Source organism: Engraulis encrasicolus, chromosome 13 (genome assembly GCF_034702125.1).
Source record: "Engraulis encrasicolus isolate BLACKSEA-1 chromosome 13, IST_EnEncr_1.0, whole genome shotgun sequence".
Taxonomy (NCBI): domain Eukaryota; kingdom Metazoa; phylum Chordata; class Actinopteri; order Clupeiformes; family Engraulidae; genus Engraulis; species Engraulis encrasicolus.
Genome location: NC_085869.1, coordinates 56,125,948 through 56,151,783, shown reverse-complemented (window position 1 = coordinate 56,151,783; position 25,836 = coordinate 56,125,948). Strand labels below are relative to the sequence as shown.

Sequence of the window (25,836 nt, the reverse complement as noted above, 5' to 3'; positions counted from 1 at the left end):
GGGTTGCTGGTGGCTTCATCACTTCTACAATTGCAACCATTACACAACACAATGTAACTAAGGGCAGGTAGTGATTTGTAATTCATTTAATATGAACTAAAAGGGATATTTTAGTCAAATGAAGTAGGAAGCAAGCATTGTAAAATGTCTACATATACTGTGCAACATGTCCTTTAGACAACGTCAGGAAAAGACACTCTCAAACGGAACTGGGGTCGCGGTTGGCTTTGCAACTTCTACAAATGCAGTCATTACACACAAAGGTGACTAAGAGTAGGTGGTGATTTGATTATGCACAATATTATGGAGTGTTGGTGTTTATAAGATAACAAAATATGGAGACTGTACCTTTACCGCAACCAAAGAAGCAAACAGACAGACAAAGGACAACGTCTACTTCAGACAACTCAAGGTGCAAATACTATGAAAACCAACCTGGTGTTGCTGGCTTCTTCACCTCTTCTGAAAATGCAACCATTAATAACAATTATAATGACATGTGCATATGTATATGTTGTCCTGGTCACTAATATATTGTATGTAGACATTATTTCGTCACAACAAAGGTAGCAAGTTCACAGAGAGAAACATGTTCCTTTGACAACTCAAGACGCATACATTCTGAAACCAACTTGGGGATGAGGGTGGCTGTGTCACTTCTGAAAATGCAATCATTTCCACACACAAACGAAGCTCACTAACACAAGAGAAGGTCACTATGTATGGGTTGCTATTTGTCTTTGCTTATTAACTTAATGTCTGCATCCATGTAGCAACCAGACAGAATTCAACTTGTGTTTTAAAACACACAGCCATTTAAACTCAAGGTGCAACACTCAGACACCAACCTTTAGTTGCTAGTGGCGTTGCCACTAATGCCAATTGCAAGAATTCCAACCATGAACAAACATTATCAAGACGTATAACGTAGGCTGTCATGTGCTAATTAAAATATGTAGACAAATGTTTGCCACAACTTAAGTAGCAAACAGACGGAGAGACAGAAGACAACACTTGTCCTAGAGACCACGAGGTGCAAACATTCTCAAACCAACCTGGAGTTGTGCATGGCTTTGCAACTTCTGCAAATGCAGCCATTACACACAAGAACATTACTAAGTTTAGGTTGTGATATGATTTTGCACATTATAACTAAGTATAACTAAAATATGTAGACTGCACTTTAACAGCAACCAAAGAAGCAAACAGACAGACAGAGGACACCAGGTACTTCAGACAACTCAACAACAATGACAACCCAAGGTGCAAAAACTCTCAGACCAACCTGGGGTTGCTGGTGGCATCACCACTTCTGGAAATGCAACCATTACACAACGCAACGTAACTACGGGTAGGTAGTGATTTGTAATTCATTAAATATAAACTAAAAGGGATATTTCAGTCAAATGAAGTAGAAAGCACATATAGTAAAACGTCTACATATACTGTGCAACATGTCCTTTAGACAACGTCAGGAAAAGACACTCTCAAACCGAACTGGGGTTGCGGGTGGCTTTGTAACTTTTACAAATGCAGCCATTACACACAAAGGTGACTAAGAGTAGGTGGTGATTTGATTATGCACAATATTATGGAGTGTTGGTGTTTATAAGATAACGAAATATGGAGACTGTACCTTTACCGCAACCAAAGAATCAAACAGACAGACAAAGGACAACGTCTACTCCAGACAACTCAAGGTGCAAACACTATCAAACCAACCTGGTGCTGCTGGCTTCTTCACCTCTTCTGAAAATGCAACCATTAATAACCATTATAATGACATGTGCATATGTATATGTTGTCCTGGTCACTAATATATTGTATGTAGACATTATTTCGTCACAACAAAGGTAGCAAGTTCACAGAGAGAAACATGTTCCTTTGACAACTCAAGACGCATACATTCTGAAACCAACTTGGGGATGAGGGTGGCTGTGTCACTTCTGAAAATGCAATCATTTCCACACACAAACGAAGCTCATTAACACAAGAGAAGGTCTCTATGTATGGTTTGTTATTTGTCTTAGCTCACTAACTTAAATGTCTGCATCCATGTAGCAACCAGACAGAGTTCAGTTTGTGTTTTAAAACACACAGCCATTTAAACTCAAGGTGCAACACTCAGACACCAACTTTTAGTTGCTAGTGGCGTTGCCACTTGTGCCAATTGCAACAATTGCAACCATGAACAAAAATCTTTAAGACGTACTGTATAACGTAGGCTGTCATATGCTAATCAAAATATGTAGACAAATGTTTGACACAACTTAAGTAGCAAACAGACAGAGAGACAGAAGACAATACTTGTCTTAGAGACCACAAGGTGCAACCATTCTCAAACCAACCTGGAGTTGCGCATGGCTTTGCAACTTCTGCAAATGCAGCCATTAACTCAAGAAGATTACTAAGTTTAGGTTGTGATATGTTTTTGCCTATTATTACTAATTATAACTAAAATAATGTAGACCTTTACCGCAACCAAAGAAGCAAACAGATAGAGGACACCAGGTACTTCAGACAACTCAACAACAAAGACAAGGTGCAAACACTCTCACACCAACCTGGGGTTGCTGGTGGCTTCACCACTTCTGAAAATGCAACCATTGCACAACACAATTTAACTAAGGGTAGATAGTGATTTACAATTCATTAAATATGAACTAGAAGGGATATTTTAGCCAAATGACGTGGCAAACACACATAGTAAAACGTTCAAACTCCAGATTATGGATGTTTTTATCTTGCTTACAAGATGCTGGTGCAGTTGCTGGGATGACGGCCTTCAAGGTCGACCGGTTCCACAAAGTTAATGGTTTGGAGGAGGCAACTCTGTCTCAGTGCTGGGCACGTCGCCAGAGTTCAGAGCCGCCACTTCCCCATTCACTTTTTGGAATCAGTCACCTCGTTGACCGTTATCCCTTACATATCTATCTAGAAGTCATGTTCTCCCTAATTGAAATAGCAGGCCCATTGAGTAAAACGTGTGTCGCAAATTTACTGTACAACATGTCCTTTAGAAAAATCAAGGTGCAAGCAATCTCAAACCAACCTGGGGTAGCTGCTTCCTTCACCACTTCTGGAAATGCAACCATTAGACAACACAACGTTACTAAGTATAGGTGGTGATTTGTAATTCATTAAATATGAACTAGAAGGGATATTTTTGCCAAATGAAGTAGCAAGCACACAAAGTAAAACATCATTCAAGCACACATAGTAAAATGTCATTACACGCAAGAAGATTACTAAGCTTAGGTTGTGATGTGATTTTGCATATTATTACAAATTATAACTAAAACATGTAGACTGTACTTTTACAGCAACCAAAGACGCAAATAGACAGACAGAGGACACCAGGTACTTCAGACAACTCATCAACAATGACAACCCAAGGTGCAAACACTCTCACACCAACCTGGGGTTGCTGGTGGCTTCACCACTTCTGGAAATGCAACAAATACACGACACAATTTAACTAAGGGTAGATAGTGATTTGTAGTTCATTAAATATGAACTAAAAGGGATATTTTAGTCAAATGAAGTAGAAAGCACACATACAGTAGTAAAACAGCTACATGTACTGTGCAACAAGTCCTTTAGACCTGGGGTTGCGGGTGGCTTTGCAACTTCTACAAATGCAGCCATTACACAGAAAGGTGACTAAGAGTAGGTGGTGATTTGATTTTGCGCAGTATCATGGAGTGTTGGTGGTTATAAGATAACAAAATATGTAGACTGTACCTTTACCGCAACCAAAGAAGCAAACAGACAGACAAAGGACAATGTGTACTTCAGAAAAATCAAGGTGCAAACACTATGAAAACCAACCTGGTGTTGCTGGCTTCTTCACCTCTTCTGAAAATGCAACCATTAATAACCATTAAAATTACATGTACATGTTGTCATGGTCACTAATATACTTTATGCAGACATAATTTCGTCACAAACAAAGGTAGCAAGTTCACAGAGGGAAACATGTTCTTTTGACAACTCAAGATGCAAACATTCTGAAACCAACTTGGGGATGTGGGTGGCTTCGTCACTTCTGAAAATGCAACCATTTCCACACACAAAAGAAGCTCACTAACACAAGAGCAGGTCACTATGTGTGGGGTGTTATTTGTCTTTGCTCACTAACTTAAATGTCTGTACCCATGTAGCAACCAGACAGAGTTCAACTTGTGTTTAAACACACAGCCATTTAAACTGAAGGTGCAACACTCAGACACCAACCTTTAGTTGCTAGTGGCGTTGCCACATTATGCCAATTGCAACAATTGCAACTATGAACAAACATTATAAAGACGTATAATGTAGGCTGTCATGTGCTAATCAAAATATGAAGACAAATGTTTGCCACAACTTAAGTAGCAAACAGACAGAGAGACAGAAGACAACACTTGTCCTAGAGACCACAAGGTGCAAACATTCTCAAACCAACCTGGAGTTGCGCATGGATTTGCAACTTCTGGAAATGCAGCCATTACACTCAAGAAGATTAATAAGTTTAGGTTGTGATATGATTTTGGATATTATTACTAATTCTAACTAAAATATGTAGACTGTACCTTTACCGCAACCAAAGAAGCAAACTAACTGACAGAGGACACCAGGTACTTCAGACAACTCAACAACAAAGACAACCCAAGGTGCAAACACTTTCAAACCAACCTGGGGTTGCTGGTGGCTTCACCACTTTTGAAAATGCAACCATTACACAACACAATTTAACTCAGGGTAGATAGTGATTTGCAATTCATTAAATATGAACTGGAAGGGATATTTTAGCCAAATGACGTGGCAAACACACATAGTAAAACGTTCAAACTCCAGATTATGGATGTGTCTATCTTGCTTACAAGATGCTAGTGCAGTTGGCATGGTTCCTACAACTTTACAGACAGTAATCAAATTAAAATTGTACCCTACCTTTAATAACAGATAAGCAGGATGACGGCCTTCAAGGTCGACCGGTTCCACAAAGTTAATGGTTTGGAGGAGGCAACTCTGTCTCAGTGCTGGGCACGTCGCCAGAGTTCAGAGCCGCCGCCTCGCCATTAACTTTTTGGAATCAGTCACCTCGTCGACCGTTATCCCTTACATATCTATCTAGAAGTGATGTTCTCCCTAATTGAAGTAGCAGGCACATAGAATAAAACGTGTGTTGTACATTTAATGTACAACATGTCCTTCAGAGAAATCAAGGTGCAAGCAATCTCAAACCAACCTGGGATTGCTGCTTCCTTCACCACTTCTGGAAATCCAACCATTACACAACACAACATTACTAAGGGTAGGTGGTGATTTGTAATTCATTAAATACGGATATGGATATGTTCGACAAATGAAGTAGCAAGCACACATAGTAAAACTACATATACTGTGCAACATGTCCTTTAGACCGTGAAGGAAAGACACTTTCAAACCGACAAGGGGTTGCGGGTGGCTTTGCTACTTCTGCAAATGCAGCCATTACACACAAAGGTGACTAAGTGTAGGTGATTTGATTTAGCACATTATTATGGATTAATGGTGGTTTTAAGATAACTAAAATATGTAGACTGCACCTTTACCGCAACCAAAGAAGCAAACAGACAGACAGAGGACAACAGGTACTTCAGACAACTCAAGGTGCAAACACTCTCAAACTAACCTGGTGTTGCTGGATTCTTCACCTCTTCTGAAAATGAAACCATTAATAACCATTATAATGACATGTACATGTATGTAGTCATGGTCACTAGTATACTCTGTATTTAGATGTCATTTAGTCACAACAAAGGTAGCAAGGTCACATAGGGAAACATGTTCTTTTGACAACTCAAGATGCAAACACTCTGAAACCAACTTGGGGATGTGGGTGGCTTTGTCACCTCTGAAAATGCAACCATTTCCACACATAAAAGAAGCTCACTAACACAAGAGAAGGTCACTAAGTGTGGGGTGTGATTTGTCTTTGCTCACTAACTTAAATGTCTGTACCCATGTAGCAACCAAACAGAGTTCAACTTGTGTTGAACTCACACCCATTTAAACTCAAGGTGCAACACTCAGACACCAACCTTTCTGTTGGATGATACACCCTTGCAAGTTTGGATCTTTGGATCAAGTCATGATCTTCTGAGCGTTTACTTCCAAACCTTGTTTATTTTTCCTGACTTGGTTCATGTTTGCAAATTAAAGACTTGACTGATCCTAACCTTGTTTCCTGAGTCTTGCTAGCAGAAATATATTGTATGAATGCACAATTAATCAAAATTAATGTGATTTTGGCTGCAACAATAATCATGATAGCACAGGCAATATAGACCGTGTTTAGATTAGTCACTTGAAGTTACTCATATCCAATTTTTTTCTCCAATGTGACACATATCTGATATATGCGACCCATATGTAAACAGCACAAAAGCCTATGAATTCCGATCTTCTCAGATCAGATACAGGCCCTTTCCAGATACAAATCGGATATAAGTGAATGTGTCTGTCTACAGTGTAATCAGTCAGATCGGATATATCTGATCAATGTGACCCAGGAGTCATCAGGACAATTCCTTACACCTGTTAACTGAGAGTGGCGGCGTTATGACGTCAACTGTAGCGGAGCAGAAGACGCGGCCATGGCAAACATGCATCGAGGAAGTTTATTGGCACCAGGGTGCTATTTGTAAGTAGAACTAAGCCTAAATAAATAAAGAGTGATAGACATGTAGAGGTTTTTTACACAATGAACAAATAATTTACCCATCATGGTTCACCCTGTCTTTTCGCATAGCACGCACGTGTCCTCAAGTTTCCCTGAGTTTGAATGGTGTGGTTCTACCCAGTGGAAGTCCCTCTGATGAATGGTAGCTGAGTTGGTTACTGTATAATTCTAACTTCTTCCTGCCTGGTGTGTGCTTCTGCAACTTAGTGGATAACAAGCTATGTTATGCTATGTAGAGTTTGCACTACAGCATGTCCTTTGTTTGGCGGTGAGAATAACGCAATCACATGTTTTGCGGAGACGCAGGGTGCCTTTTCATATCGAACTGGGCCAGGGCAATAGTGAATGTCTTAAGTTATAGCCTACTTAAATGTTGCTTTGTCTATTTGTGTCCTCATTATTACAAATTGTATTAGCTAGGCTATAGGATAATAATATATTCGAGCAGTCGTCTTCCTAAACTCGCTGGAGAGTCTATTGATTTTTGTTTAATATTAAATACATGATAATAAAATGCATTGGCCTACTATGGCCAGAGGTTCTACTAAGCCTGCTCAGTTATTATTGCCTTTACGTGCAGGCAGTTAAAAGACTCAAACCTACTGTATAACATATCTCTTTAGCAACTGGAGTGTTTCTGTAAGCAATCAAGAAGGGAATGCAATGCATGCAGGTGGTGGTCACAAGTCTGCGCGGAGTATAGGAAAGCGAATGAGGGAAAAGCTTGCTCGGGCCACATTTCTTGAACTTCAAGATTGCCAAAATGTCGACTCAGTTAGACAGTTAGTGGCTGCGATGAAGACTAGGCTATAAATGTGCCTGCAAACTCTTTCACAACTTGCATATCAATTCAGCGGAGTGTTTCATATTTTATTCTCATCGTCCTCTTAGGTAACAGTCATTCGGCATCATTATTCACATTATTCCCAGTCTGCATGGTGCCGAAGTTAAGTGCGTGGTAGTGATGGGTGATGATGGTGCAGACGAAGTTGAGATAGGTGCACCGAAATAACGCAGAGTTTTAACAGTTTTCGGCAGAGATGCGGTACAAGAAATGCGCAATCAGTCGTGAGGCGTGTCAACATGGCTACTGGAATGTTGGAAACATGTGTGCACCTGTTTTCTTTGCTCAATACTGCAGACACGGCAACTGAGAAAAATCTTTACAATGTATCATGTGTCCACATTTATTTACCCCTCACAATTTGTATCGGCTTCAAGCATGCAATGCAAAGAGTTCAGACTGGTTGAAGAATGTCCGCCCGCTCGCGCGCGTGTGTATGTGTGTGTGTGAGAGAGGGCGTGTGCATAAGCCTGGTTGTCACCGACGGCGCGTTTTCAGAGCTACACACACGCACCGTCAGTGAGAACCAGGCTACGCGTGCAGAGAATATTTCCCCAAGCACCGCAATGTTCTTCCAAGCTTTTTCTTGTCACGCTACGCTCAGATTGTTACATAGGCTTAGGTGTTGGGTTAATGTTTGTACACAGTTACAGTATGTACTGTAGTCTCTGTACTGTGATGTTGACTGAAATGGAGGCGATATAGCATTAGCAGCCTAGCAATCCCACATAATTTACAGCTAACTGGCTAAGTTCACTATTTTACACCCATAGCCTAGGTTTTCAGATTTTTTGTGGTGAAATTTGTACAATGGTGAGGGATAAAGTTTCAATACATGCTGGTGAACATGAGAAATGTACTAATGTGACAAATTTAAATCTCAAGCATTGCAAGCCAAGCAAGCTTGTTCACGTTCAGAATGGGGGAACGCAGCTCTAAAGATATTTGCCGTTTCCATACCAATGGTTCTTAACAGAGCCATGGAATTAAGAGTTGTGACAATCGGGGAACCGGAAGTCAGTTGGTGACATGATTCACGTAGGTTCAAATAATTTTAAGCAGTGGCTTTCTTTTCGCTGGAGACTAACACGGAATCACTAAGAAACAAGCAAAAATGACTTAAAAGAATTTAACGTACGTTTACTGCACTTTCTGTTTTCCAAGCTCACTTCCGGTAACTATTTTTGTACTATGTCAATGGCAATCTGTGTGTCAAGGGCTCCATGAGCTGCCATCTTTGTGTAAATAAGGAACACAGAGGTCAATGAGATTACGCTTACTTCCATGGCTCCGGTTCTTACCGTGTTGTCAAAGTTTTGTAAGGCACAAATACCTAGTGTGCATTCCAATATGCGACCTTGCGTCCTCCACTTGTGCTTGTGGCCTCACGTTTTTCTGACGCCCGGCCTCCAAGGAGAACACAATTCAGTTTCCCTGCTGTCAGCCTAGCCACAACAATTTTTGCGGGACTATTCCTCATTCACCATGCAGTTTGCAAATGAGAAAATGACTTCACAATTGAGCTTTTGCGAGATATTGAAGTATAATGCTGTTGTCAGTGATGTCATCACGAAGTATTACTTCCTGGTACGAGGCCACAAGCACAAGTGGAGGATGCAAGGTCGTACATTGTATATTGGAACACACCCCTACACATAACATCTGAAAACTTAATTGGGCAAGACAGAATACTGACCCATTTTCACAGACACATTTGCTTTGCAGATCTCGGTTCCGTGTGTATTGCTGACTTCACAAGCATAAACTCCAGGGGTGTCCTTGCCACACTCATACAGTCCTTCCACGATGCATCTATTGCCAATGAGTTTGGTGTTGAAGCGGTAGGAGGCGTAGAGCTGCTTTCCATCCTTGTACCAGGTGACAAACATCTTAGGAGATCCAGTGAAAGTGCACTCCAAATAGAGCTTCTGGTTGGAAGTGAAGGTGACATCCTTCAGTTTGGTAACAAAGTGAGCAGGTTCTGGAAAGAGACAAAAATCGAACCATTATGACACTGCAAAGCAATGCATTGTGGAAAGGGGATCCACATGTCACAAGAATGACAAGAAGAAAGTTATTCTTTCAATCATTCGTAGGCAACATAATTATTGACTCTTAAAGACGAATACTATGTGTCTATTTATCTGCTATGGTTTTAAATGGAAAGCTTTACAGCCATAAGACAATCAAAATATTTTTTTCAAATCATTTGTAAGCCACACAAATATTGTTTCTGAAATACTAAATATCCTCACACCAACCTGGAGGTCCAGCGCACTGTTTCGGTTCTGAAGAAGAAGAAAAAAGAGTTGCACAAAACATGTTCAGTGATACCAAGGAATGACTTGCATGGGCATATCTAGACAGGGGCCAGGGTGGGCCAGGGCCCCTGTACAATTGTCCTTGCTATGGCCCCTGTGCAGAGCAGCCAGTGATACAACAAAAATACTGTATAAAAGCTGAATGTCTTGCCAATATACTGTATGTTTGCCATAATGGTTCTTGGTTTAGCACAATTCAAACAAGACATGTAGTTAATTTCACTTTAACGGTTAAATTAAGTACAAAATAGGTATGTTGATAAACCCATTGATGCTGGATACGGTATAGTGCAACACTGAGCCTAGCGCCAGGAGCTGCATGATGTACTGTAGCTTTAGGCTCATCAGCTTTAGGAGTACAAGATGAGGGCCTTGGCTTTTAATACAATTAATTTCATGCTTTTTATGTGCTTCAGATCCTGAAGCAGACGTTCTAACTGTTGTTTTAAGCAACACTGGGTTTTGGTCAAAAAACACAAAATATGCAATGTTTTCAGACCTCAAAAAATCCCAGGAAAATGATATTCACTTTAAAACAACGTAACTTTTTAAGATTCGAAAACATTGCATCTTTTGTGTTATTTTGACCATTTGTGCTGTAACTTTCTGCAAATAAATGTTCTAAATGACAATATTTTCATTCAAAATTCAGAGGAAATGTTGTCAGAAGTTTATAGAATGAAACAACAATGTTCACTTTACTGAAACACATGCCAATAAGTGGGAAGACCAGAGAAACAGCTAATTTCGAGCAGGTCTGTCAAATTTTGCTGCGGTGGTATGTACCCCCCTAAAAACATGTTAGCCTCTATTCGGCCCCCCTGGTGATTTTGGTCCAGAATCACCACTGATGACTTGCTGACTAAAATGTCTTCAGGTTTCCATAAGAACTAGCAGGTAGTGTAGAAATCCCATATAAGAATGCTTGTGTCACATACAGTATATTGTCTCTGAAGGTGTAGTACTGTGAAATTAACCTGTGAATGCTGGTGGCATTACCACTTCAGAAAAGGTTTACAGAAATACATGTATCTGTAAGTGATAGTCCACATGCAACGTAGTTATCAGAGAGAGTATGACTGGTGATTTAAAATATACATGTAGGTTTATTATTGTAACTACACGTAAGGACTTGGCACTAACAGAATACTGACCCATTTTCACAGACACGTTGGCTTTGCAGATCTCGGTTCCGTACTTATTGCTGACTTCACAAGCATAAACACCAGGAGTGTCTTTGCTACACTCATACAGGCCCTCCACAGTACATCTATTGCCAATGAGTTTGGTGTTGAACCGGTAGGAGGCGTAGAGCTGCTTTCCGTCTTTGTACCAGGTGACAAACATCTTAGGAGATCCAGAGAAGGTGCACTCCAGAAAGAGCTTCTGGTTGGAAGTGAAGGTGACATCCTTCAGTTTGGTAACAAAGTGAGCCGGTGCTGGGAAGAAACAAAATGCAACCATTACGACACTACAATTGATCCACGTGTCATTTTATGTTTTATGTCACAAGAATGCCCAAGTCATTTTTTCAATCATTCATATGCCGCAGAAGTATTGATTCTCAAAGAAAAAGATTATATGTCTATTTACTCTATCTGCTGGGGTTTTAACTGGAAAGCTTTACAGCCATACGATATCAAAATCATTATTCAGGTCATTTGTAAGCAACACAGCTATTGTTTATGAAAGACTAGATATTCTCACACCAACCTGGAGGTCCAGTGCACTTTTTCGGTTCTGAAAAAAAAAAGTTGCACAAAACATGTTGAGTGGCTGCTTTGTAGATTGTCTATGGATTGGCTGTGCATGCATTGGCTATGAAGGTGCAAATACTCTGAATAACATGTGGATGCTGAAAGCTTTTTATGATGTATGTTTAATAGGTAGTCCCACTCAACATGGTCAAATGTCTTTTGTGCATCCAGTAGGGGCAGAATCGGAGTTAACAGTATTTAGTACGTGTCTAATGCTAAATATAGTCATTCTGTTTTAATTAAGTCTGTTTGATCTATGTTTAACCGGATCACACCACACTCTCGATTAGAAGGTGCCAAACATAAACAAAAACCGTGTAAAATTGAAAGAAAAATGTCTGCACACTTAAATCCCCTTTGTGTTCTTTTTAATAATCGGCCAAGCTTTCGGTCTACTGACATTCCTCAGGGCTCAGTTCAATTAAGCCTGTTTGATCACCATGAATTAATTGCAGCAGAACAGACTATTCTGCTCGCTGAACTTTCCTCAGAACTAGTGCATCAGCTGGGCAAATACTTATAGGTCTTTTGCTACTACACTCAAGAGTCTTTCTATAGAATAAAGAAGATCGACTCTTCTCGCAAGGATTGGCATTTCCATCTTAACCATTGTATATCATTTCTATCTGAAAACGGGGCTTTGAAGTTTAGAAAATACTGAAATTACCCCTTTAAACATTTCATCTTAGATAACAGAAATTGTTTTGATTTGGGAGTCATTTGTCCTCAGTATATTGGTCCAATGAATCATCTAATACTAACTTCAGGTGTAGTTCTAGCAAAGCAAAGTCGTTACCTAGTCTCTCAGAGACGGTTTGGCCAGGTACTGCAATTATCCTGTCTGTCTGTTTGTCTGTTTAGTCTTAGGTTTTTCTTTTGTTTCAAACATACTGTATAAAAGTTTTATCCTTTACCTGACATCTTTCAACAGTATAGCTTCCATCTTCATCACAGGGTCACATTGATGTTGATGTGTGACATGCTTAAACATGTCAGATAAAGGATAATTTTATCCATTAATATGACTAATTGTCCAGGTACGCTATTTTTGCATTATAAATAGGTTAGCCTCAAAAGTGGTATGGACATGTCCCCACCACCCATACCTAAAAGTAAAAGTATGTCCATGTCTGAAACAATAGAAAAACCTCGTTTTGATTTGATTCAATAGTTAGACACAAAGACCATAATACATCTGTCGGTCTGTTTATCTGTGTATTTGTCCAATGTATCAGCCCTGTCTGAAGGGTACTCTAGGTTACCATCTATGATCACTATTGTTTACATTTTCAATGGGTGACTGTGGCTCTAAATATATTTGCATTTCCCATTCCAATGACCAATGGTTTTTACTGTGCTGTCTATTTTTCTTTTTTTAAGTGATGGGACAAGAAAAAATACTGACCCATTTTCACAGACACATTTGCTTTGCAGGTGTCCGTTCCGAACTGATTGCTGAGTTCACAGGAGTAAACTCCAGGGGTGTCTTTGCCACACTCATACAGGCCCTCCACTATGCATTTATTGCCAATGAGTTTGGTGTTGAAGCGGTAGGAGGCGTAGAGTTGCTTTCCGTCCTTGTACCAGGTGACAAACATCTCAGGATATCCAGAAAAGGTGCACTCCAGATAGAGCCTCTGGTTTGAAGTGAATGTAACATCCTTCAGTTTGGTAACAAAGTGAGGAGGCTCTGGTAGGAAATAGAATTCAAACATTACGCCAGTAGAAAATAAATAAAATATTGTTGAAATATAAATATGTGTGTCATTTAATTGTCTAAATTTTACTTAATCAATCTTAAGGCACAACACTTCAAAACATTATTTCAAACATTCTGCATTCTTACAGTAGTATAACAGAAGTATTTCTTCTCAAACACTAAATATTCTGACACTAACCTGCGGGTCCAGATGGCTTTTTATGCTCTGAAAAATAAACAAAACAAGATGAGCAAAGATAACTGATGCTTTCCTGTCTGGAATGCCAATGTTTTCCACAAGACATGGGAGGCAGAGTATCAATCCCATATAAGAATGCTACTGGTGCTCAAGGTAAGACAAATATAGAATATTTTGAGACCAACCTGGGGTTGCTGGCTTCTTTCACCACTTTTAAAAATGCAACCATTGCATAAATCAAGATCACTTATCCCTACCTAATGGTAGTTTACTATCTTAAATGTCTGCATAACACTAAAGCGACCGGGTGGAGTCAATTATGACTCCGGGCACCATTTTGTGGCATTTTCAGTCATTTTCATCAGAAACATTTTTCCTTCTAGAAGGTTGTCAGTACATATGTTTTGCATGTCCGGATTTAATTTTGTGGGGATTGATTTATCTATTTAGGAATAATTGTAGTCAAAAAAGAAATGCACCAAAGTGAAAATTTGTGGCCAAAGCCAAATAATAATGAATCACTTGGCCGAATACCAAAACCGAATGTTACAATCCAGTTATCAAAAGTTAGGGTTTTCACTATTTTAAAATATTGTTTAAATCTATGGCTTACATTAAAAGGTTTGACATGTTCTTCAAAGAAAATAAATGTTTTTTGTCATTGTCATTTTTTTAAAATTCATTTCATATTTTTGCATTTGATAGCAAAACAACTTCAAAACAAATTATTCTGCATTTGTATTACTCTTTTGAGAACAATGGTGAGCATTGAGCTAGCACGTTGTCTGCTCGGATCATTTTGCGTCACCACTAGGCACTATGTGACCACTGTGTGTCTTTTTTTTTGCACTTTCGGATGAATATTTTCGGTTGCCGAATATACGGTGCACCTCTACAAGAAATGTAATTTATGACCCTAAGGGGATCCATGAGATGCTCAACTTCTGTTGTAATTTTCCAACTCTAGTTATTATATTGTATGTCTTGGGCAATGGTAAGGAGACCTCAACCCTATCGCGCCGGTTGCATCATATTTGTTTCATCAAATTCAAAGCCCTCTCCCTGCTGACACAAAAAAAAATCGATCTCAAAAACATCTTGCGTGTCATTTCAAAACGTCCTGCAGTACACAGAAACCGCCACAAGAGAGCAGCGGTCAACAACAAGTTCACCATAGCTCGGCAAAACATAGTACCACAGGGGTAGAAGCGGTTTCCTTGACCGGAGCAGAGATATCGTCAAATTGCAAAGGGTTTGTGTACAAATTTCTGAAATATAATTCTATATACTTCAACTTGAACATTTACTTTGTGCAATTAATCAAGGAAGAGTTTATATTTTTACGTGTTGCAGAGAGATCGTGATAAAACTGATGAAACAAATAAGCAATATCCGGTGTTAACAGGAAGTCCGCCATCAGTGCATTTTGCCATAGTAATATAGGGAAACTTACAAAGCATACCACTACGATCATTTAACAAAACACAAAAGTTGTTTTCCTTCAAGACAAAGATATTGCCTTAAGAAACAGGTTTTACTTGCAATTTTGAAAATGTAATGCAAAATGTTGAAATTATGATCTCATAAAAAAAAACATTGAAGTGAATGGAGAAATGGTCCAATTGTAGTAATTGAGCCATATATTCAAATTCCACATCAAAAATGAATAATGATCTATATTACACTCATAAATAGGTTGATAAGCATTCGATCAGCTATGTTTTTATATAGATTTTAAAAAAATTACCCAACCAGGCTGTGGAAAATGTAAAATATGGTCCTGCTAAAACAAGGACAGGCTAAAAAAAATGGCAGGATCTCACTAAATATTTAAAGATAGTCCTCAAATTAAATTGTCTGACAACTTCTGTAAATTAAGAAATGAAATTGGTCTGGTCAACTATTTAAAGCCTGATGCATCATATATGATGCATTAAATATCTCTTATCTGACCCTTTTTTACATTTCTTATAACGGACCAATATTGAGGCAAATTCCAAGAAATTAGAATTTTCTGTCTATGCTTTCATGGTTCAGGTCTTATAGGGTTAAATATTCAATATATAAATATATGCGTATGTATAATGCCTCAATGATGCCTCATGGTAGGCTATCCTTCCGCCCGGACTATTTGTGTGGCTTGCATATCAAGGAAATGAGTAACGATTCACTTTTATAGTATATACCATATGAGAATTGTTGTTTGATATAGATAGTTCTCCTATGGGTAAGGGTGGCAAAGGCATGTTGTCCATCAGTTGTCAGTTTTGAAGTAGCAATTGAAGTACTCAATGATTACTGAGCTAACTGTAATACAACTTGTGACACAAGTACTAGGTGTGGACTTGTTTGCAAATTCGGGAAAAAAACAATTGACCTCTGCCGACTTACTCAACACAAACTTAGAAATCATTTCCATTTAATTTGAACTGAAGATATAGCCTACATGTATATTGAGTAATTTGTAATGCCATTCTTAAAGATAACTGAAATGCACTCACTATTATGCACAATGCACCTTGTGAAAATGTAGAAATTGGTGATCGTATGGGTACTTCATACATATGGAGAAGTCCTGTCTTTTACCCTCTCTCATGCAAATAAAAAAAATATATGTTATGGAAATTAGAGGATGGAGAAGCTGCTACCTTGGATACAATTTTGCACTATGCTGTTGAGTGAGCATTAGCAGCAGTCTATTCTCACCATAGTTTTCGTGTGGGAAATGCTCATTTTAATTCAGAAGAATCTTCTCAAATAGTTCACAATGTTAAATTTGCTGTCAAGCATGTAAGCACAGACTCACCCATACTTTCACACTATGTACATTTTTGTAGTTTCATCAATCTGGTCAAGCAGGCTACCACTGCCCTTGCTTATTCTCTGCTGGGTTTGACATTTTCAGCTAAGTATAAGTATAATGTAATGTAATAACAATGTAATGCATTAACACATGCCATATTGTATATGACATGGTAGAATGAATTTTCCGAGGGCTTATAGGCTAGAATTGCAGCATATATCCCAAAGAAAGACCATGCAAAGTCTGGTACTGGTCACTTCTGTAACGGTAAAACCTTTAAAAGACTCTACTATTAGTCGCTAGTGGCTTTGACACGTCTGATAATTGCAACAATTACAACCATGAACAAACATTAGAAAGACGTGTACCATAGGCTAACGTGTACCATGTGCTAACCAAAATATGTAAACAAATATTTGCCACAACTGAAATAGCAAACAGACAGAGACAGAGGACAACACTTGTCCTAGAGACCACAAGGTGCAAACATTCTCAAACCATCATGGGGTTGTGCGTGGCTTTGCAACTTCTGCAAATGCAGCCATTACACACAAGAAGGTTACTAAGTTTAGGTTGTGATATGATTTTCATATTATTACTATTTATAACTAAAATATGTAGACTGTATCTTTACCGCAACTAAAGAAGCGAACAGACAGAGAGAGGACACCAGGTACTTCAGACAGCTCAACAACAAAGACAACCCAAGGTGCAAACACTCTCACACCAACCTGGGGTTGCTAGTGGCTTCACCACTTCTGGAAATGTAACCAGTACACAACACAATTTAACTAAGTGTAGATGGTGATTTGCAATTCATTAAATATGAACTAGATGGGATATTTTTCACAAATGAAGTAACAAGCACACATAGTAAAATGTCTACATATACTGTGCAACTTGTCCTTTAGACAGCGTAAGGGAAAAACACTCTCAAACCGAGCTGGGATTCCGGGTGGCTTTTCAAATTCTGTAAATGCAGCCATTACGCACAAAAGGTGACTAAGTGTAGGTGGTGATTAGATTTTCCACATTATTATGGAGTGTTGGTGTTTATTAATAATTATATTAACAAAATGTAGATGTAAGGTATTGAGTAAGTGTATGTTGGTGTTAAAGCTGCGCCACTAGGTGTCGCTGTTTGACAATGTTTCGCTAGGAGTTTTATATTTTGGAATCGCCTTTTGGCCCTTCTGTTTTCCCGTAGGGTTGACACTTGTTTGTAGTTCGTTCGCCATTTCCCTTAGTCTTGTCAATCAACCCTATAGGTAAGCAACAAACTTTTTCCTCAGATCTAAAGTATGAAATACGTGAAATATGAACCATTGAAAGTTCGTTTTGTTGAGCTACTTTATATGTTGGAATATTAAGCTCTTAGAAGCTGAGTGATTTGTGAATGTAGCGCTTGTATTTTTTTGTATTTTTAACGATCCAGTATGAATGAAAATGAATGCTAACGTCAATGGGAGTTTGTATGAAAATGTGTTAGCATCTTACAGTAACGTGTTTTTAGCGTTTGAAAACTGATGCGAGTCTTGTCAATCAACCCTATAGATCCTGTTAACCCTCTTGAATTCATCATTAAAACCAACCCATCGATCCCGAACCCCTTCCGTGTCCGTCTGAGTGTTTTCCCCAACCGACTGTGCCTCCTGTCCGCCACCACTAACAACAGTAACCCAACGCAGAGGGCGAGCAGAGGTGCCAGAGCCGGCAGGCGAACGCGGGAGTGCGCTTCAAAGGGTTACATATGGTGCCGTGCCCGTGGATGGTGAAGTTGGATTTCTGAGGACGTTATCGTTTATCATACCGGTATCGGATATTGACCATTGAACTGTTTATCTGATAAATGGACTTTTCCAGTGATTTCTTGATCTTCATCCCTTTATATTATTTAAAGAGTTTATGAATCTACATTTTTTATATTGCAAGTTGATGATTTTTCTGTGTATTTTCAGTAATTCTGAGTGACATGATGATCTTTTAATGATATTTGATGGTTTTGGGGTTTTATATACTGTTGTGCCTGTAGCTAACTGATATTTAATTACCCTTTAAATTGAATGCTGCAGTGAATAGACAAGATACTTTAATTTAGTCTCTTTAGACATATTTAATAGGTCTGTTATAATTGCCTACTCTACTGGTATTTATTCTAGTTAATTACCAATAGGGGTTTTTCATTTTTGTTGGCACACACACATTCACTTTTATCTTAAAGTTCTATGACATTTCATTTGCTCTTTGCATATTACATATAGCAAAATGACACAGAATTACACTAACCCAGCACTTGAGTTGCAGTCCCCCTCCACTGTTATGCCTAGCCTCTTACCCCCAGCTGCTGATGTGCTGCCACTCCGACACTCCACCCCACCCCTCGTGCGTCCATCCTACACAGATCAGCACATCACCTCAGCCCTTCCACCCAGGCTGCTCAGCTCCAGGGCTCCAGTACAGGTACCCCCACTCTGCCTTGACACTAGCCCCATCACTAATGCAAGCAGTTTGGCACAGCAAACAGCGGGTGCTTCTTTTCCAAGCCTCAGCGCACATGGCTCCACAGGCCTTGTGCCTCTACAAAACATCTTATCTACTGCCAGCACTGTACCATTAGCCTCCTACCTGTTCGCAAAGCCCTCCCCAGTTGCTTACCCCTATGCAGCCCAGTCTATTGAATCAAACTCGCAGGTGTTTCAGAATTACCCACACTCCAGCCCTGCAACCCAGCTGCCTGGCCCACGCTTTCAAACGCCACTGCCAATCAGCAGTGCAAGCACCCCTGCCATTACAACACGGCCTCCCCAAGCGCATTTTTCGTATACTGCTCTGAGTCCAGGTTATCCTGAGTCTTTGCCCCTCTCCAATCCTCATGTGAGCGCCCCACATTCAAACACGTACAGCCCCCATGTAGCCCCAGAGCCTATCACTGCTGGTGTACATGCCAGCCCCACCACATTACCCAGTCTGTACACGACTCCAAATGTGCCTCAGTCAGTTGTCCCTGCTCATGCCATGGCCAGCCAAAGCCTCCCAGTGTCAGCCTATGGCGGTTTCAGGCAAACCCATCAAGTGAAAAATGTCCCAGTTTTCACTGGAACCCCCGAATGTAAGACCCTAGTGGAGGACTGGATACATGACATGCAGTACCTGTTGGAAGCAATTGAACTCCCTCTGCACCTGCGTTTTTCCACAGTGGTGAGGCACCTGAGTGGTGAGGCCCGAAAGTTGGTTCTGAACCTGCCTGCCCATACCCAGACCCCAGAGAAGGCCTTTGAGGAACTGAGAGCAGAGTACGGTGACACACAAGGCTCACTGGACCCACTAGCTGATTTTTATGAGCGGAGCCAGAACTTTGGTGAGTCCGCTTGCTCCTATGCCATTGCCCTGGAGTCCAAATTACGGGATGTGGAGGAGAAACAGAGAGGTGGCAGGCCCTTCCCTGATCGCAACAGTAAGCTCACCCGTCAGTTTATGAGAGGCCTCACCGAGGAAGATGTGTACATGAGGATAGCGCCCATGACACCCCGTTTCAGCAGTTTCCGAGAGCTGCAAGCTGAGCTCCGCAACCTGGCACGAGAAAGCAAAACATTTCAGCCCCAGAACAGAGCCAAGAAGGTGGTAAACCAAGTTCATGTTATGCCAGAGGAAAGTGAAAATGTGGGAAACAGCCAAAGTACTCAATTGTCTGAGCTGACAGAGATGATACAGAGGCTGGCTCGCAATCAGGAGGACCAGATGGTTAAGTTGTCTCATCTTGAGCTAAGACTAGCATCACCAGCCCCCGCCCCTCACCACTGGACACCACCCCTTGCCCCAGCAGCCCAACCAGCGCCGTTGAGAGCAACCCCACGCCCAAACTTCGTCTGTCACCGGTGTGGTAAGCCTAACCACACCGCTCGAGTTTGTCGAGCTGTGCTTCCCCCTCTCAGCCCCGCTGGGGCACCCCAACCCACCACCCCTGTGGAGAAGCCCACACCCCAATCTGCCCAGACTTTAAACGCATGAAGCCTGTGGTCGCCGGGGCAACCATGGGCCTCCAGCAAGAGCCCCACTCAACATCAAGAAGCGACACTGGAGACCACGGCACGCCAATAGTCGGGCCTAATAATGAGGGGGAGGTAATAGTTAATGGTGTGAAGTGCAAGGCCCTCATTGACTCGGGCTCTCAGATAACCAGTGTCACCCACAGCTTCTGGCGGAGCCACCCTGCTCTAAAGGGGATGCGGTTAAAGCCATCCAAGTTCTCCATCGAAGGTGCAGCAGGCCAGGCAGTTCCTCACCATGGTGTCGTGCACATTGACCTGAATGTTCTTGGGAAAGAACATAAAGCCGTGCCTACTTTTGTTGTCCCTGACTCTGACTACCGCTCTTCAGTCCCTCTTCTTGTCGGCACCAATGTCATTCGGGCCTCCCGCAGCCACCTCCAAGCGTCCTATGGCCAGCAGTTCCTACACCTGATGAAAGAGAAGCACCCGGAGTGGTACACAGCGTTGCTGAAGGTGGAGAGCGCTGAGCAAAGCGAGACGCATGAGTGGATAGGGCCTGCTGTGTACACCGGCCGCAAAGTGCGTATACCTGCAGGGAAAGAGATGGATTTGAGGTGCAAGATTCAAGCTGGGCCCCGAAGAAAGTCATACACTGCCCTGATCGAGAGCCAGGCCTCAGTTCGTCTTCCCCAAGACCTCCTAGTTGCCAAAGTCCTTGCCGATGTGCAGAGAGGGTGTGCTCCCGTCAGAGTCATGAATCTCTCCCAGCGCGCCATAACTATCAAGCCCCATACTCACCTGGCAAATGCAGTCCTGGTAAGAAGCGTGTTGGAGTTCCCTGAGAACGATCGGTGTGCAGCTGGCAATGGAGGGGTATGTCTTAGTCTGGGCCAGGTGGTGACGCGCTGTGGAGTGGATGTTAGCGGAGCAGCGGTGGAGAATGAAGACCAGCGCACCTGCCTCCAAGAGCTGCTGGACAAGAATGCAGATGTGTTTTCTCAGCATTCCCTGGACTATGGTCACACCACAACCATCCAGCATGAGATTCCACTGGTGGACCCCAGGCCCTTTCGACTGCCGTACCGGAAGATACCCCCATCTCAGTTCCAAGACGTGCGCCAGATGCTGACGGAGATGGAGGTAGCAGGGGTCATCCGTCCCAGTAAAAGCCCATATGCCTCCCCAGTGGTGGTCGTGACCAAGAAGGATGGGTCGTTGAGGCTGTGTATTGATTACAGGAGGCTCAATTCCTGCAGCACCAGGGATGCGTTCCCCCTGCCCAGGATTGAGGAGGCCCTGGAGTCATTGGGGCAAGCTAAGTACTTTTCCACACTAGACCTTACGTCCGGGTACTGGCAGGTGGAAGTTGCAGAACATGATAAGCACAAGACCGCATTCAGCACTCCCATGGGTCTTTTTGAGGCTAATAGAATGCCGTTTGGCCTCCAAAACGCTCCCTCCACCTTCCAAAGGCTGATGACCTGCTGCTTCGGTGACTTGAACTTCACACAGCTGCTCATTTACTTAGATGATTTGATCATTTTTTCCTCTTCCTTTGATGAACATCTAGAAAGACTGCAAAGGGTCTTCGACAGACTTAAGGGCTCTGCATACTTCACGTGCGCACTTTGTCGCGAGTGGCGCGAGAACCATTAATGACGTCATCACTTGCGACAGACTATTCATACTTCAAAAGCGCCTTGCTCGCATTGTCGGAAGTGCCCTCTGCTGTTCATGAGAGAAACGGCAGTATTTTTCGCAACTCGCAGCGTGAGTTCTACTGATGTATAAAATAGAAAGCCAAACACGGCTGCTGTAGGGCTACTGAACGTCTGACTTGTGACTTACCACATTGAAACATATATTTTTTGTTGTAGCCTACATTGCCAGATAATTCCAAGACCATGTGAGAGCATTGTTCTGGCGGCAGAATTTATAAATAGATCGCCGAACACAACGTGCTTCTGAACAAAGTAAACAATTGTTTCACTGAACAACATTTAAGAGAGAAGATAAAATAACTCTCTGACATTTTATTATCCTCAAAATGATGCAGGATCCATTCTGTGGTAGCCTACAGTAGTTGTAGCCTCTCTTCGCAACTCCTGCTTTGTCTGCCTATCTGCGTGGTCGCTGGTGGCGCACGACAAGTTAGAAAAATCCTCGTGTGCACGACGTGGCGACACGCGCCGAATTTTGAGCTTACGACGGGGGGCGTGTCGAAATTTTAGGTCACGTGACGGCGCGCGCCATCGTCGTGAGTGAAGTATGAAGGAGACTAGCACCACTCACGACTAGTATGAATCCCCCTTTAGACAGCATGGCCTGAAGCTTAAGCCCTCAAAGTGCCAGTTTGTTCGGGAGGAAGTGAACTACCTTGGCCACCTGGTGTCGGCACACGGCATCAGGACAGACCCAGAGAAGATCAGCAGGGTGAAGGATTGGCCGCGACCAACCGATCGAAAAGAAGTACTCCAGTTTCTAGGGTTTGCTGGCTACTACAGACGGTACGTGAAGTCTTACTCCAGTCTGGCTGCTCCCTTGTACCGCCTCACCTCAGGAGACCCCAGAATGAAGAGGAGAGGGGCCAAGAAAAGTTCCTGCCCCGACAAACCATTCCTGTGGACCGCTGACTGTGAGGAGGCTTTCCAGGCACTGAAAGAGAAGCTGACCAACGCGCCAGTGCTGGGCTATCCGGACTACAGCCTACCGTTCTTGCTACAGACTGACGCATCTAGAGAGGGGCTCGGTGCTGTGCTTGCACAGATCCAGGGTGGAAAAGAAAGAGTCATCGCGTATGCCAGCAGAGGCTTGACCCCTCCTGAGACGAGGTATCCCGCACACAAGCTGGAGTTCCTCGCCCTTAAGTGGGCAGTCACAGACAAGTTCCATGACCACCTCTATGGGCGCAAGTTCTCCGTTCTCACTGACAACAATCCTCTAAAGTATGTCATGTCCACAGCCAAGCTGGATGCCACCGGCCAGAGATGGGTCTCTCACCTGTCCATCTATGACTTTGACATCCAGTACAGGAGGGGACAAGACAATTCCAATGCTGACGCCCTCTCACGCTTGTCCCACCAAGAAGTCGTGGAGATCCTGCAGACCTGTCCTCAGCGAGTGACCCGCAGTGAACGGAGGCGAGATGAGTCAAAAGTCACCCCGGAAGTGGAGGAGCCTTCGGTGGAGACCGCCGCTGTGACAGAGGAGCGAGAGAACCGTCAGCTACCAGAGTCAAGTGAGCCATATCCACAGGGAGAGAGCAGTCAGCTGCCAGAGTCAAGTGAGCCATATGCAGAGGTGGGAATGGAGGTTCTACCCGCCATGACAACGCAAGAGGTCCGAGCAGCTCAAAGAGAAGACCCAGTCATCGGCCCAGTCCTACACTTTAAATCCCGAAACCGGAAACCAAACCGTGGTGAAAGGATGGAGGTGTGCGCAAGTGGACACCTTCTCTTAAAAGAGTGGAGGAGGTTAGTGGTACGCAACGGTATCATGTACCGCCGGGTCCGGGACTGCCATAGAGAAGTGGAACAGCTAGTACTTCCAGAGAGGCTGCAGGAAGCTGTTAAGACTGCCCTTCATGACGACTCAGGACACTTGGGATTCGAAAGAACACAGAAGATGATATGGGAGAGATTCTACTGGCCGAGAATGTTCCAAGAAGTGAAAGCCTGGTGTGAAAAGTGCATGCGGTGCTGCCTGAGGAAGACCCCCACAGCCAATGTCAAGGCGCCCCTGGTCAGTATCCACACAAGTGCCCCCATGGAACTAGTCTGTGTTGACTTTTTGACACTTGAGAAGTCTAAAGGTGGCCTGGAAAATGTTCTCGTTGTCACTGACCATTTTTCCCGGTACGCGCAGGCCTACCCCACCAAAGACCAAAAGGCAGGCACCGTGGCTAAAGTACTGTGGAAAAACTTCCTCTGCCGGTTCGGTTTCCCAGCAAAGCTGCATGCAGACCAGGGGCGCAACTTTGAAAGCGCCATTGTGAAGGAATTGTGCAAGTGTACTGGCATCACTAAAACACATACAACACCTTACCATCCTCAGGGCAATGGGACCACTGAAAGGTTCAACCGCACCCTTATGAACATGCTTGGAACATTAGAACCTCACCTGAAGCCCCGTTGGCACGAACATCTGGATGCCATGACCCATGCATATAACTGCTCACAACACGACTCCACAGGGTATAGCCCGTACTACCTGATGTTTGGTAGACATCCAAGACTGCCTGTTGACCTGCTCTTTAAGTCCTCGCCTGTTAATCAGCCCTGCGAGTACAGTGACTATGTCCAGACACTACATGATTCCCTGACACAGGCCTATGCCCTGGCCAACCAGACATCCCAGCATGCCAAGGAGCAACAGAAAAGGTACTATGACCGAAAAGCCAAGAGTGAAGACTTTGACCCTGGGGACAGAGTCTTAGTCAAAGTTTGCCATGTGGAGGGGAGGCAGAAGTTGGGAGACCGGTGGGAGTCACGCCCATACCTTGTTGTGAAGAAGCAGCCCAACTTACCTGTCTACGTAGTGCGCCCTGAGAGTGGAGGTCCTGAGAGAGTTCTTCACAGAAACCTCCTTACCCAGTGCATGTTCCTCCCGGTGGACCGAAGCAGCAGAGTGACCTTGGAGGAGGGCCAATCAGACAGTGAGCCATGTGGGACCGACAGGGAAGAGGAAATGGAGAATGGCAGTATGGAAGAAGTAGAAGCTGGTGTGACCACTGAGACAGACGAGGAGGAACAGCTCAGTGAAGAGCAGGGCAATGTGGAAGCACGGGCAGATACCCCAGTGACCAGTGAGGCCACCTCCCCTGAAACAGCCAACACCCCAAGGAGGTACCCAAGAAGGAGTCGACGCCCCCCCCTGAAACTGTCGTACCAGTCTCATGTCGTGGAAACTGAGAGTGACCAAGAGAAGATAGAGAGAGGAAAAAAATTGTGGCAAAAAGCCAAAGCTAAAAGAGCAGCTGGATACACCTAGGACAGTTTAGTGCAAACCCCTAGATGAAGAATATCCCCATGTACACCTACCTTATATCCTTACACTTTATGCTACATGCATCACACACCACACCTCACCTCACACCACACACTTGTTTCCTATTTTAAAATTCTTTTTTTTGTTTGTTTGTCTAAACCCCTTTGAGTACGCCTATGCTGCATGTAGGTTTGGTTGAATCTGATGTCGAGGACGCCATCTCTTAAAGAAGGGGTGGATGTAAGGTATTGAGTAAGTGTATGTTGGTGTTAAAGCTGCGCCACTAGGTGTCGCTGTTTGACAATGTTTCGCTAGGAGTTTTATATTTTGGAATCGCCTTTTGGCCCTTCTGTTTTCCCGTAGGGTTGACACTTGTTTGTAGTTCGTTCGCCATTTCCCTTAGTCTTGTCAATCAACCCTATAGGTAAGCAACAAACTTTTTCCTCAGATCTAAAGTATGAAATACGTGAAATATGAACCATTGAAAGTTTGTTTTGTTGAGCTACTTTATATGTTGGAATATTAAGCTCTT

At 42.6% G+C, this 25,836-nt stretch overlaps 1 protein-coding gene across 1 annotated transcript in view; it reads right to left on the bottom strand.

The window, feature by feature from the left end:
• LOC134461428 (titin-like) overlaps positions 1 to 25,836 on the bottom strand; it is a 133,415-nt gene that overhangs the window by 55,308 nt on the left and 52,271 nt on the right. The window contains exons 15-24 of the mRNA XM_063214358.1: positions 13,527 to 13,553; positions 13,034 to 13,318; positions 11,585 to 11,611; positions 11,026 to 11,310; positions 9,812 to 9,838; positions 9,247 to 9,531; positions 5,657 to 5,683; positions 3,832 to 3,858; positions 3,419 to 3,445; positions 3,053 to 3,079 (exon numbers count right to left, since the gene is read on the bottom strand). Of these exons, the coding sequence (XP_063070428.1) occupies positions 3,053 to 3,079; positions 3,419 to 3,445; positions 3,832 to 3,858; positions 5,657 to 5,683; positions 9,247 to 9,531; positions 9,812 to 9,838; positions 11,026 to 11,310; positions 11,585 to 11,611; positions 13,034 to 13,318; positions 13,527 to 13,553 (1,044 nt within the window). The remainder of the gene's footprint in view (positions 1 to 3,052; positions 3,080 to 3,418; positions 3,446 to 3,831; positions 3,859 to 5,656; positions 5,684 to 9,246; positions 9,532 to 9,811; positions 9,839 to 11,025; positions 11,311 to 11,584; positions 11,612 to 13,033; positions 13,319 to 13,526; positions 13,554 to 25,836) is intronic.